The sequence below is a fragment of the Thermobia domestica genome, chromosome 5 (genome assembly GCF_964235325.1).
Source record: "Thermobia domestica chromosome 5, izTheDome1.hap1.1, whole genome shotgun sequence".
NCBI classification, from domain to species: Eukaryota; Metazoa; Arthropoda; class Insecta; order Zygentoma; family Lepismatidae; genus Thermobia; species Thermobia domestica.
Window position 1 is genome coordinate 94,570,117 of NC_137458.1, and position 15,648 is coordinate 94,585,764.

At 36.6% G+C, this 15,648-nt stretch overlaps 1 protein-coding gene across 1 annotated transcript in view; it reads left to right on the forward strand.

The window, feature by feature from the left end:
• Nucleotides 1-15,648, forward strand: part of LOC145686004 (adenylate cyclase type 10-like) — a 71,571-nt gene that overhangs the window by 10,861 nt on the left and 45,062 nt on the right. The window contains exon 2 of the mRNA XM_081758837.1: nt 13,026-13,107. Coding sequence (XP_081614963.1) covers nt 13,026-13,107 — 82 coding nt within the window. The remainder of the gene's footprint in view (nt 1-13,025; nt 13,108-15,648) is intronic.

The window sequence follows — 15,648 nt, forward strand, 5'->3', positions numbered from 1 at the left end:
GAATACACCTGTCCATCAAGCCCCTGCGAACACAACTGACATTGCATAATTTAGGATTTCAATGTCTAGATCATCATTCTTATTCCGCAGATTTATCTCCGTCTAACTATTACGTGTACATATTTCCCAAACTTAAATAACACTTGAAAGGACGCGAGGAAATCTTCAGATTTTTACCTTTTCTGCAAAAACTGGAGCACTGCACAAGGTAGTATATTGACTCTCGGGGGAAGTGTAGAAGTAAAACTTCACCATTCCACGTGCACTCCGTATGGCTTGGGCTACGAATTTTTCATCCTCTGAATATTGAAAGCCGAGAATAATTTTTCAGAAAAAGGAAGTATAGAACCTTTAAATAAAACAAAATATGAATCTGAAAACTTCAAACTTGGATAAATACAAACAAGTTACGTAACTGGTTTTACCTTTCTTTTGTTTCCAAAGTTGATCCAATGAGAAGAAAACAAGTCGACCAAATCTACTATTGTTCACTGGGCACAATAACTAAAAAACATAAGAAAGAAGTATAACTAAAATTTGCCTCAAAAAGCGCTAAATTAGAAAACAGAAATATGTGTGCATACCCAGACGCTCAAAGAAGAAAGCTTGAGGACTAATCTGCCACATAGTAAATGCATGGAAAGTAGACTACAATTTGACAATGAGATTGGTTATGATACTGATATAAAATAATACATGTAGAATGTTTAAAGATTGTAGGAGTCTGGCGGGCAGTCTAGGTGGCAGTCAGGGGGCAGGAGTTGCTACTAGGTGGGCGATCGCCCCCCTTGCCCCCCCTCTGGCGTCGTCACTGAAAGCAGTCCACACGTTACCAGTAAAGACATGCTAAAAAGAGGAGGAAGTGGAATCATAGATTCGTAAGAAAGGCCAGGCAAGATTGTACTGACAGTCCCAGGGAGTGAAGTGGAACAACGAATTTGCTTCAAGGAAGTGAAAAATTGAACAAAACGCACTAAAAAGGGCATAAATATAAAGATTAATTATTATGTCTCGAATCGGAATTATGGAATTACGTTGGGGGGCTGCAGTCCAGCAGCGTTCTCCCACGGGCCGCCGCTGGGTGTACACCTTGTCTTTCACAACTCCCCACAGAATGAAGTCAAGTGGAGTGTAATCTGGAGACCGTGGCGGCCAGGCAATTGGTCCAACACGACCAATCCACTATCCACTTATCTGGGAAACGCTGATCAAGAAATTCCCTTACGTTCATCAGGTAGTGCGGCGGGGCACCATCTTGTTGCTACCATAAGCGGCCATCGTGGTCATCTTCATCTAACTGTGAAACAAGGAAGTTCCGGAGCATATCAGATAGGCGATGTCGGTGATGGTGCTCTCAGCAAAGAAGAATGGTCTATACACCTTTACTCTGGAAACAGTTCAAAACGCGTTCACTTTGAGGCTGCACTAACCAGCTCCGTGTGCACATGTGTATTTTCCGTACCCCAAACACGACAATTGTGTGTGTTGACTCGGCCGGAAAGTTAAATTAATTCATCACTGAATACCATATTGTTCAAGAATGACTTACCACCACTAATGCGACCCAACATGGTAACACAGAATTCATGTCGGGTATGTTTATCCGCTTCACTGAGTGCTTGAATCAAGGACAGTATGTATGGCTTCATGGACAAACGTGTACGCAATACATACCAAACAGTGGTCTGAAGGATAAAAGCTTCTTGTGATGCACATCGTGTAGATTTTCGAGGACTGCGGACAAAACTCTTCCTAACTGCTTCCATCACATCGTCAGTCACAGATGAGTGCCCTGGAGCCTTTGTGTCTCGTACAGAACAGCCTGTTTCAAGAAATGTCTGGTGTCATTTGTACACTGTTGGTCTGTTGGGTGGTTCCTTGCCGTATTGTGTGCGAAACTTACGCTATTCACTCGTGCTGATGTCGTTTCTTCAAACCAAAAGACGTACTTAGCTCTTTCCGCACCAGTGAAAGCCTCTATTTTCAACGACTGACCGACGGCGCCACGTGTGGTCAACTCCGCAACTATTCACTACGTGAGTCAAACTTGACGTGTTTTGCAGTATAATGACATAGAAACCAAGTCTCTGTGTGGTTCCAATAAAGAATTAAAACTGATTGAAGTTGTAAACCCTATAAAGAATCACCCTGTATATGGACAAAAAACAGTGTTTTAGTTTCTGGATAACCGAAATCGGTTTCTACAATCTTAATGAAAACTGGTTTCAATACCGGTTTTCTATCACTGCGATACTACAGCAAATTTAAAGCATGCGATGTTGTGTGTTTCAAGAAAATTATAGGAGCAATTTTTACCCGTTTCTTTCATTGGTTTATGTTAAGGTATTTCGGTATTTCGGTACAATTTAATGTAAAAAATGTGTGCAAACTGAAATTTTAAAAAGTAGGAAAAAACTGTTTCCCCACTTCGAGCACTTAGCCTACAAACGTTTTATTAACTTCCATGTATGTGTACTTGAATGGGAGTGGTATGTGCCAATTTAAAGAGTAACAACGATGTCAATGCCAGTAGTAGTGGTCCCCGTATATTGCGCCGAGTCAGCAAAAAATTTAATGACGTCATAGGTCAAAGGTCAATGACCTTGGCCCGGGGTCAATGACCTAGGGGTACCTAGGACCACCCCCTCTAAATTTTGACAGGGGTACCATGGCCCACCCCCTAAATTTTGGCAGGGGTACATAGGACCACCACCCTTAAATTTTGGAAATTGCCAAATCTAAAAATTTGGTGTGGTAGCCTAGGACCATAGTATGTACCTCTATCAGTATTGGGTGTCTATGTCGTTCCCTTTTATGGGTAAAAAATTGCCAAAAATTCAAATTTCGGGGGTTTTTGACCTAATTTATCCCCTTTGATGAGGTGTTATTACCCTATATAGTTATATGGGCGTATACAGGGGTACATTCCCTTTCATAGGACATGGGTATATTAATGCACCCCTTGAAAAATTTGGGAGGGGTACCTTGGCCCACCCCTTAAATTTTGGAAATTGACCAATTTAAACATTGGGTATTATAGGACAGGACCCTAATATCTATTATGAAAAATTTCGGTGGTCCACCTCATTCCCTTCTAGGGGTACAAAATTGCCAAAAATATAAACGTAAGCAATGCGTTATACCACGTGTTTGGTTTTGGCTCAATTTATCCCCTTTGATGAGGTGTTATTATCCTATATAGTTATATGGTCATGTATAGGGGTCTATTCCCTTTCATAACATATGGGTATATTGGTGCACTCCTTTAAAAATTTGGGAGGAGTACTTTGGCCCACCCCTTAAATTTTGGAAATTGCTCATTTTATATATTTGGTATTATAGTACTGGACCCTAACATGTATTATGATAAATTTGGGTGGTCCACCTCGTTCCCTTTTAGGGGTACAAAATTGTCAAAATATAAACGTAAGCAATACGTTGTACCACGTGTTTGGTCTTTTGGCCCAATTTATCCTCTTGGATGAGGTTCTATTATCTTATATGGTTATATGGTTATGTATAGGGGTCTATTCCCTATCATAAGACATAGGTACATTTGTGCACTCCTTTAAAAATTTGGGAGGGGTACTTTGGCCCACCCCTTAAATTTTAGAAATTGGTCATTTTATATATTTGGTATTATAGTACTGGATCCTAACATGTATTATGATAAATTTGGGTGGTCCACCTCGTTCCCTTTTAGGGGTACAAAATTGTCAAAATATAAACGTAAGCAATACGTTGTACCACGTGTTTGGTTTGACCTAAGTTATCCCCTTGGATGAGGTTCTATTACCTTATATGGTTATATGGTTATGTATAGGGGTCTATTCCCTATCATAAGACATAGGTACATTTGTGCACTCTTTTAAAAATTTGGGAGGGGTACTTTGGCCCACCCCTTAAATTTTAGAAATTGCTCATTTTATATATTTGGTATTATAGTACTGGACCCTAACATGTATTATGATAAATTTGGGTGGTTCACCTCGTTCCCTTTTAGGGGTACGAAATTGCCAAATTTTAGTACAACCACGTGTTTGTTTTGGCTCAATTTATCCCCTTGGATGAAGTCCTATTACCTTATATGATTATATGGTTATGTATATTGGTCCATTCCCTATTATAAGACATGGGTATATTGATGCACCCTTTAAAAATTTGGGAGGGGTACCTTGGCCCACCACCTAAATTTTGGAAATTGCCCAATTTAAACATTAGGTATTATAGTACAGGAACCTAATATGTATCATGATAAATTTTGATAGTCCACCTCGTCCCCTTTTAGGGGTACAAAATTGTCAAAATATAAACGTAAGCAATACGTTATACCACGTGTTTGGTTTTTGACCTAATTTATCTTCTTGGATGAGGTCCTATTACCTAATATGATTATATGGTCATGTATAGGGGTCCATTTTCTATCATAAGACATAGGTACATTGATGCACCCAGGGATGGGTACCATAGCCAATCTCTTAAATTTTGGAAATTTTTCAATTTAAGCATTCGCTATCATGGTACATGACCTCAATATGTATCATGATAAATTTGGGTGGTCCACCTTGTTCCCTTTCATGAGTAAAAAAAAATGCCAAAATATAAACATAAGCAATATTTTGTATCACGTGTTTGGTTTTTGGCCCAATTTATCCCGTTCGATGCGGTCTTATACCGTATATGGTCATATGGTCATGTATATAGGTTCATTTCCTATCATAAGACATGAGTACATTGATGCACCCTTTAAAAAATTTGGGAGGGGTATCTTGACTCATCCACTCAGTTTTAGAAATTGTTTAATATAAGCATTTGGTATCTTCGTACAGGTCTTCAATATGTACCACTATAAATTTGGATGGTCCAAATCGTTCCCTTTCATGGGTAAAGAACTACCAAAAATCAAATTTCGGAGGTTATTGACCCTTTGATAAGTATTTAGCACGTTATATGGTTTATTACCCTTATATGTTTATGTTCTCTTTTAAATTTGGGAATTATAAAATAACATAATTTGGTAAACGTTTCCTAGGACCCATTGGTGTTCCTCTTATGGCCAAATATTCAAAATTTAAAGGTTATTGACCGGCTTTATTATTAAATGAGTACAGGATTTATTACTTTTTTATAAGACTCAGGTGTATTTGTGTACCAATCTTAAATTTTGGGAGGGGTACATTTCTTATTGTCATATCAATAATTGGTAATTGTTCTTAAAATTGGATAGTATCTCATTCATTGGGTAAATCATTGTGAAATATTAGTATGATCACGTGATCAGTTATTGACCTATGATGGGATTGGGACGGGTAAGATGAGTGTTTATGATTGGCTGATAGAGGTCACGTGATCTTAGGCCCAAGGATTTTTTAAAATTCGTTCCCTTTTATGGGTAAGATGAATGGTTTGGTACCTTGAATTTGATTGGTTGATAGAGGTCACGTGATCTTAAGCCCCTGTGACTTTTGAAATTTGTTCCCTTTTTACGAGTAAGATGAGTGCTTTGGTACCTCGATTCTGATTGGTCGACAGAGGTCACATGATCTTAGACCCCCCACACGGTGAACAGAATACGTGGGAAAACCCCTCATTCATTTGTTTCCATTTTATGTGTAAGATGCGTGTTTTGGTACCGCGATGTTGATTGGTGGATAGAAATCGCATAATCTTAGCCCCACCCCCAATGCTAGACATTCAGAGTGCTATGACGACGATCCATCCTAGACCGGGATCTTAGAATTTAGTTCCCTTTTTATGGTTATGCGTAAAGTTCCCATGAAGGGTTCAACCTCCTCCTTAAATAACCCTTTTTTGGTATCATGATATTGTACTGAAGTTTACATTAAATATTATCGTTCTCTCTTTGACAGATAAGATGATTCTTACCTTGATGGAGATCCTGTCCTTGAATTAGTAGCCTATGTCTCTGGAAGTAACAATGGTGAAAGAGGGGTGTCGCTTGTAGATTTCTTATAACACATTGTTGTGAGTTTAAGCGATTTTTTAAACGCTCAGTAAGCGCTTCATTAATGGAAACAGTGTTGCCAGATTTTTTTTTTACCGAAACTGCTCCGATTCTTTTCGAAACGGTTCCGCAGAGTACAAGAAATTTTAAACTAAAAAATTTTTCGAACTAAAAAAAATTGTAACTAAAAAAATTTTCAAACAAAAAATTTTCGAACTAAAAATTTTGAAACAAAAAAGTTTCAAACAAAAAATTTTCGAACCCAAAAAAAATTTCGAACTAAAAAAATTGAAACAAAATTTTGTCGAACTAAAACATTTTTTAAAACAAAAGTTTCGAACTAAAGATGTAAATCACATCTAAAAATTTTCAAATCAAACTTTTTATCGAACTAAACTTTTAAAATTTTCGAACTAGAAATTTAAACCAAGTTTAAGAAAAAATCCTAAGAAATGTTTTTTCAGGAATCGAACTCAGGTCTTTCAAACCAAAGATGTGTATGCTAACCACTTAAATGAATTCGGTTTTAATCGATCTTGGTGGGTTTCGAACCATGGTCCTTGAAAAGGATACACATATACTTTAAGAAAATAAATCTGACAGTGTAACGCTTCGCAAATCAAACTTTTTATCGAACTAAACTTTTAAAATTTTCGAACTAGAAATTTAAACCAAGTTTAGAAAAATCCTAAGAAATGTTTCTCCAGGAATCGAACTCAGGTCTTTCAAACCAAAGATGTGTATCCTAGCCGCTTAGCTATGAATGAATTCGGATTTAATTATGCTTGGTGGGTTTCGAACCATGGTCCTTGAAAAGGATACACATACACTTTAAGAAAATAAATCTGACAGTGTAACGCTTCCGTTCGTGGATTAAAATAAAATGCTGATAGACTTCTTTGTGTGACGACATAGAAGCACATATGATTGAAAAATGCAAACGTCAGCGGATCGCATTACTTTTGTTTTACTACGAACGTGTCAGCATGATTCATGAAAAAAGCAAACATTGACATTCACGTGTGGAATATGAGGAAAATGAAATGTCGTCACAGTTACGACATGTAGTGACATGATCCTGGCAGAAGGGAATTGGCATCGAAATTGCGATACTAGATGTTGTAACTATTGAGAAACGTGAATGACGTCACGATCGATTGTTACACATCGTTTTGGTTCGTGATTCATGACAAAAGCAGCGAGCGTTTTGATTGGTTCGTTGTGATGTCATTTTATAAATTTCCTCGTTTCTGATTGGCTGACGGTGACATCGTTTTCGCAGCGACCTAAATAAAAATCTAAATTTCATTTTTCAAATCCTACATCGCTCTCAACTAGCGAGTGAAGAAGATCTCCTTTTAAAAGTGTTTTCATTTAAGCTTCATTGCACCGACTTTTTATTCATTGAATTGAGGTAAGTTCAGTGAGATTTTATTTGTCACCCAAGATTCGAAAAATCATTTGTGGGCGGATCACGAATACACTGTTTTACTTTTAGTACGAAATATTTAGACTATGAAGAAATTAGTGGAATGGGAAAGTGGGAGTACGAATCAGGAACCTCCACACATTAAAAGTAAGCACGATAAATGATATGGTTTAGCGTCCCTTCAGCTTAATGTTGAATGTGAACTCCCGTCGGGAATTGAACCATGGCCAGAAAAATGTGTGCGCTTAGTTTTGAAAAGAATGCATTAGAAAATTTTAGAAACTATGTCTGAGAATAATATGGTTCGATTCCCTTTGAAAGCATTAGCGACCCCTTCAGCTTAACGTGATATTCGAGCAATCACCTGGGATTGAACCAAGGCCAGAGGCGTGTACGTCAACCATTTAGCTTAGTTTTGAAAAGAATGTATGATAACGCATGAGAATATTAAATTTCAGAAAAGACTTGACAGCGATCCGATGTGGGAAAGCAAACCCACCGAGGATTGAACCAGGACCTTCCACGTTAGAAGCATGTACGCTAACCACTTAGCCACGAACATTCATACAACTATGTCTGACGTCAAAGGAATGTGTTGATGTTTGAATTCATGATTTCATCACAATTGCTGACGAATCCGGCTGTGTACTAAATTCAAATTGATGACTTCGACCCAAGAGTCTTTTATAGCATAAAGATACAGATCCAGTATTTAAGAAACGCAGCATTTCTTCTTGTTTTGATGCTTCCATGGGTAAATATCTTGCTGGTAAAATTATATTCTTATCATTTTCAAGCTTCACTACGATTCTTAATCCAAACTCTGTAGGGATCATTTGGCTAGCTAAGATTCTATAAGGTACATTCTGTTGTAAATCAGTAATCTTGGTAAATGATTTCATCACATCACGTGTGTCTAGAAACTGCAGACAAGTAGCCATGATGATGTTATCATGAATACTAACGCGAACGATACTTATATATGATGCAAAACTGATGACGTTTCATTATCATGTTCTGACGTGTACTATTGCACCATAATGTTGCCAGAGGTTTTAGTTCTAAACAGTTCCGGTTCTTTACTAATAAGTGCACAAACTTTTAAAAATGTCAAACAAAAATTTCAAGAAAAAATTTCAAACAAAAATTTTCAAACAAAAAAAAATTTGAAACAAAATTTTCCAAACAAAACTGTTCAAACAAAAATTTTTAAACAGAAAAAAAATTTGGAAACTAAAAATTTCAAACGAAAAAATTTTAAACAAAAAATTGAAACAAAAATTTACAAACAAAAAATTTGAAACAAAATTTTCAAACAAAAATTTTTTCAAACAAAAATTTCAAACGAAAAGTTTCAAACAAAATTTTCAAACAAAAAATTTCGAAACAAAAATTTTTAAACTAAAAATATCAAACGAAAAAATGTCAAACCAAAGTTTCAAACAAAAAAAATTCAAAACTTTTTAAATGTTAAAACAAAACTGAATGCAGCAAAGATTTGAAACTCATCAACCAATCAGATTGCACGAAAGATAGTGATCAGCCAATCAGATTGCACGAAAGATAGTGATCAACCAATCAAATTGCATCTACAATAACTTTGCCAGTGTTGTAGCATGTATTCCCTTAAGACTATGAGTCATAAGTTTCAATAAGGTCAGCTATGTATCCCTGTACACTACCTCATCAAGGTCAATCACGTGGTACATCGTATTGTTTACGTTTATATTTGGCTGTAATAATCGAAACCAATGACGCATTCTCAAATTATCCTACAAAGTTTAAATGTACCAATGTCCTGGACTCCCAATCCCATCATAGGTCAATAACTGATCACGTGATCATACTAATATTTCACAATGATTTACCCAATGAATGAGATACTATCCAATTTTAAGAACAATTACCAATTATTGATATGACAATAAGAAATGTACCCCTCCCAAAATTTAAGATTGGTACACAAATACACCTGAGTCTTATAAAAAAGTAATAAATCCTGTACTCATTTAATAATAAAGCCGGTCAATAACCTTTAAATTTTGAATATTTGGCCATAAGAGGAACACCAATGGGTCCTAGGAAACGTTTACCAAATTATGTTATTTTATAATTCCCAAATTTAAAAGAGAACATAAACATATAAGGGTAATAAACCATATAACGTGCTAAATACTTATCAAAGGGTCAATAACCTCCGAAATTTGATTTTTGGTAGTTCTTTACCCATGAAAGGGAACGATTTGGACCATCCAAATTTATAGTGGTACATATTGAAGACCTGTACGAAGATACCAAATGCTTATATTAAACAATTTCTAAAACTGAGTGGATGAGTCAAGATACCCCTCCCAAATTTTTTAAAGGGTGCATCAATGTACTCATGTCTTATGATAGGAAATGAACCTATATACATGACCATATGACCATATACGGTATAAGACCGCATCGAACGGGATAAATTGGGCCAAAAACCAAACACGTGATACAAAATATTGCTTATGTTTATATTTTGGCATTTTTTTTACTCATGAAAGGGAACAAGGTGGACCACCCAAATTTATCATGATACATATTGAGGTCATGTACCATGATAGCGAATGCTTAAATTGAAAAATTTCCAAAATTTAAGAGATTGGCTATGGTACCCATCCCTGGGTGCATCAATGTACCTATGTCTTATGATAGAAAATGGACCCCTATACATGACCATATAATCATATTAGGTAATAGGACCTCATCCAAGAAGATAAATTAGGTCAAAAACCAAACACGTGGTATAACGTATTGCTTACGTTTATATTTTGACAATTTTGTACCCCTAAAAGGGGACGAGGTGGACTATCAAAATTTATCATGATACATATTAGGTTCCTGTACTATAATACCTAATGTTTAAATTGGGCAATTTCCAAAATTTAGGTGGTGGGCCAAGGTACCCCTCCCAAATTTTTAAAGGGTGCATCAATATACCCATGTCTTATAATAGGGAATGGACCAATATACATAACCATATAATCATATAAGGTAATAGGACTTCATCCAAGGGGATAAATTGAGCCAAAACAAACACGTGGTTGTACTAAAATTTGGCAATTTCGTACCCCTAAAAGGGAACGAGGTGAACCACCCAAATTTATCATAATACATGTTAGGGTCCAGTACTATAATACCAAATATATAAAATGAGCAATTTCTAAAATTTAAGGGGTGGGCCAAAGTACCCCTCCCAAATTTTTAAAAGAGTGCACAAATGTACCTATGTCTTATGATAGGGAATAGACCCCTATACATAACCATATAACCATATAAGGTAATAGAACCTCATCCAAGGGGATAACTTAGGTCAAACCAAACACGTGGTACAACGTATTGCTTACGTTTATATTTTGACAATTTTGTACCCCTAAAAGGGAACGAGGTGGACCACCCAAATTTATCATAATACATGTTAGGATCCAGTACTATAATACCAAATATATAAAATGACCAATTTCTAAAATTTAAGGGGTGGGCCAAAGTACCCCTCCCAAATTTTTAAAGGAGTGCACAAATGTACCTATGTCTTATGATAGGGAATAGACCCCTATACATAACCATATAACCATATAAGATAATAGAACCTCATCCAAGAGGATAAATTGGGCCAAAAGACCAAACACGTGGTACAACGTATTGCTTACGTTTATATTTTGACAATTTTGTACCCCTAAAAGGGAACGAGGTGGACCACCCAAATTTATCATAATACATGTTAGGGTCCAGTACTATAATACCAAATATATAAAATGAGCAATTTCCAAAATTTAAGGGGTGGGCCAAAGTACTCCTCCCAAATTTTTAAAGGAGTGCACCAATATACCCATATGTTATGAAAGGGAATAGACCCCTATACATGACCATATAACTATATAGGATAATAACACCTCATCAAAGGGGATAAATTGAGCCAAAACCAAACACGTGGTATAACGCATTGCTTACGTTTATATTTTTGGCAATTTTGTACCCCTAGAAGGGAATGAGGTGGACCACCGAAATTTTTCATAATAGATATTAGGGTCCTGTCCTATAATACCCAATGTTTAAATTGGTCAATTTCCAAAATTTAAGGGGTGGGCCAAGGTACCCCTCCCAAATTTTTCAAGGGGTGCATTAATATACCCATGTCCTATGAAAGGGAATGTACCCCTGTATACGCCCATATAACTATATAGGGTAATAACACCTCATCAAAGGGGATAAATTAGGTCAAAAACCCCCGAAATTTGAATTTTTGGCAATTTTTTACCCATAAAAGGGAACGACATAGACACCCAATACTGATAGAGGTACATACTATGGTCCTAGGCTACCACACCAAATTTTTAGATTTGGCAATTTCCAAAATTTAAGGGTGGTGGTCCTATGTACCCCTGCCAAAATTTAGGGGGTGGGCCATGGTACCCCTGTCAAAATTTAGAGGGGGTGGTCCTAGGTACCCCTAGGTCATTGACCCCGGGCCAAGGTCATTGACCTTTGACCTATGACGTCATTAAATTTTTTGCTGACTCGGCGCAATATACGGGGACCACTACTACTATGCCCATACCATTTGTAGGGAACTGTATTAAACTAGTATTAGCTTGGAAGAAGGGACATATTCTGTGCATCGTAACACTGGGCCTTATTCAGAGTCATTTTCGTGCGTGATTAAAATTATACTAAGGGCCTGACTACTGCGTGAAACGTATATTAGTCGAATTCTTTAGTATATTGGCGCTAGTCACGCGTCAGAACGGCTCTGAACACGACCGACAGAGTTTAGAAAAACGATATCCTTTAGGGAATGGAGCGTTTATCTCTCATCGCCCTGCCAATGAATCGGCCATTTTATTACATAGTAGACGCATCGAAGAGTATGGGAAAATGAACCTTTGAAGTGAATAATAGTATAAGGCAATACTAGAGAAGTGTGGTGGCAAACCTTTCTTAAAGGAACATAAAATGGACCCTCCTCTTTTAAAGCAAACCTTTCTTATCCCTTGCTTTCGTGACTAAATGAGTTTTATTCAAACTGCAAGTAGTAGAAATCAACCGTTTCCGGTTTCAACGTTTATTGCAATAGAATAAAAACAGTAATAGATAGCAACAAGTGATTTTTTTTTGAATGGATTCAACGTTCAAACAATAGATTCGATCTCCGTTAACCCTCTATTCAAACCAGAAGTGATAGAAAGATTCCATTTCTCGTTTCGACATTTAATGATAATAGATGGTAACATATGGTGTCTTATGCAGAGTCCTTCTGACGCGTGATTAGTGCCATACTAAAGAGTTCGACTAAAATATGTTTCCTGCAGTAGGCAGGCCTTTAGTATGACGCTAATCATACATCAAAACGACTCTACATAAGGTTTATGGTTTCTAGCAATCAATTCAACGTCTTAAGGAATGATTCCATATTCTGCTAAGACCGGAAATGGTAGAAATTTATTACTTGATAGGTTTAATCTCTCCCTGTCCTTCCATTGCAGCCCAAAGTTATAGATCTGTTTCAATATTGCAATCGCATAGTTTGGAAGTCTCCTGTAGTTTCACAAACTGTAAAATGAAACTCACTTGTTTATTATTTATTATTGTTTCTTTCAGCGGAACCAGTCAGTCAAATGGGAGAATATTAGCGACTGGGACACCAGTGGAAAGGAAGAAGAATCCTACACTGATAAGAAAGGTGAGAAAAGTTCCGTTTCTAAAAAAGCGTAGGGTATATAGAAAATATGTAACTTTCTGTCATGCTGACATACAATGTCACAAAAGCTGAAAGTAGATTAATTGTGATAATACCTAGGTATACTTGTGCCGTGGCAGTATACTTGGTATTTCCCAAGTATAGTAGGCTAATGGTTGAGAATTTGTTATTACAAAATGAAGTCTAAAAATACGTTGGCCTAACTAGGCGTGCATTCAGAAGTTTTCGCTGGAAGGGGGGTCCAAGCTTTGGGATGAAGAGTTCATTACTACAAGCCACTATGTCCATGAAGTATTGAATGGGTATTATTCTGCACCCGAAAAGACGATAAGTATCTGTATAATACTTCCATCTATATATTTAAAAAAATATAGGAGTACAGGTGAAGTGTAAAATCAAATTTTCAAGCTACATCAATCATTTCTCTGCTAAACAGTAGTTTTGTTGAGAGACTACAAATGCATGTTAGCAAATTTTGCGGGGGGGGGGGCATATCCGTTGAACCCCCGTGGGTGTGCCCCTGGGCCTAACGTTGTGTATCTAACAAATCAACAATTTATTGTTATTTTCTCAACAGCTTTGGTATCGCACTTTCAATCACAGATTTATTTCTTCAATGAGGGTTATGTTGATTGATTGAACTGAATTGAATTTGTTTATAAAACTTAGGCAAAGATGTCAATTACAACGTCGGCAAGTGTTTACCCAACCATTTCACACTATTGGACAAATTGTCTGTGCTGTTAGGTTGGTTGAATTTGGGTTTATCGTAAGGTTACTAGGTATTAGATTTTCCCGTAAGTTTTACGTTTTCTGGCATATTTTTGTTGGACATTTTTATTTTCCCGTTAGATTTATCCCACTTTTCTAATATATAAAAGGCAGTTATATTCCTGGACACTTTTAAAAACATTTTTGTGTTACTGCGAAAAAAAAAGAGAAACTAATTTCTCACACATTTGTTAATAATAACTTACAAGGAACGGACATAAGGGATAAAATATGTGTGTACCAAGTTTTGGGTTGATAGAATAGTATGAGGAGAAAGAATGTAGGTGGTATATAAGATTTTTCCTCATATCTATTCGGTCTATCAATACAAAACTTGGTACAGTCACTTCTTATCTTCTATAGTGTTTTTTGAGATACATTTGGATTGTGTGCTTTTACTCGGGACCACTCCAGGGAGGTTCAAAGTTGATAGGAGCGATTTCTAGAGGGAATTTTCACAGACATTCTCCCAATTTTTCCTGTTCAGGTAAGGTTATGGGCCCCAACACATAGCGCCTCTTCAAATCTTGTTTTATGCTGAAGAGAATGAACTATAAACCATGACTTTCCAATGAACAGTGTTGATGCAATAGCTATTTCACAGCGAGTCTACGATTTTCTTTATACTAACAGGGTTCATGGGCCCCAGGGACTTACTCCGTTGTCCACGGCACCTAATTTTTTGAGCATGAACATATCTTTGTTATGTTTATCGATTGGACTAGGTTTGATTCGGATGTCCGAATGGCATGTTCATGTCCGTTCCTTGTCAGTATTCAAAGAAAAAAGCAACAGGTTGTGTTTTTCTCTCTTAGCTAACTGGCATCTCAAACTTATGTTAAAAAATAATTTGATTTTGGCATCTTAGCTTTCGTCTGTCAACACCATTTCAATCATGTCACAGTTTCGATCATTCCTGATATTTTGATGTCAGGAATAGAATCTCCTATAAACTAGTAAAAGCAAAAATCCAAGTGGTTATGAATTTCAATATCACAGATTGTTTGAAAGTATAAAGATGGACGTGGACGTGGGACGCATAGGCTAACCGTATAGCCAGGAGGGAGCTCATGTGTGCTGCTAACGTGAGTGTCTACAAACTCAGAAAAATAAATATTTGTGCAAAGAGAGTGAAGAGACCTCTCAAATTATGTATTCTTATATGATATAAAAATGTATGTTGCCATTTTTTAGGTGAATTGTCTCTCTGTTTTGAGAAAAGTCAGGTTATTTAATTTAGCATAACTGAGGGGTTGGCCAGAGAAGGGATAATAGACTTTACAGACTTTTTTAAAAGAGGAAAAACATGCAATGTTTTGATAGCTTGATCCTATCGGACACAGTACATGATTGACCGAAGTGGCTGTACACGTACTTACTAACAATTTGGGCTTAAACAATTGCTATATGCTATTAAATTCTGTTGTAATGTTTGATGCAGTCACACGCACACATAGTGGCAATATAACATAAAATATGGAAGTTATAAATAATTGTTTGATGTACTGGGTTTGTGCGATTGAAATATTAGTTTTTACACCACCATGTCATGAAACCACCATCTGTAACGTAACCAATGGATGGAACAAGGTACACACACATCATCACAAATTGCTATATGTTCAGCAAATAGGTTGGTGTTCCCAGTCAGTCAGCAAAAAGTGTGATGTTGAACAGGATGTGTGCAAGTGCACAATGGAAAATACACCATTACAACGATTTTCGTTTACTAATCCAAACTGGATTATTCAC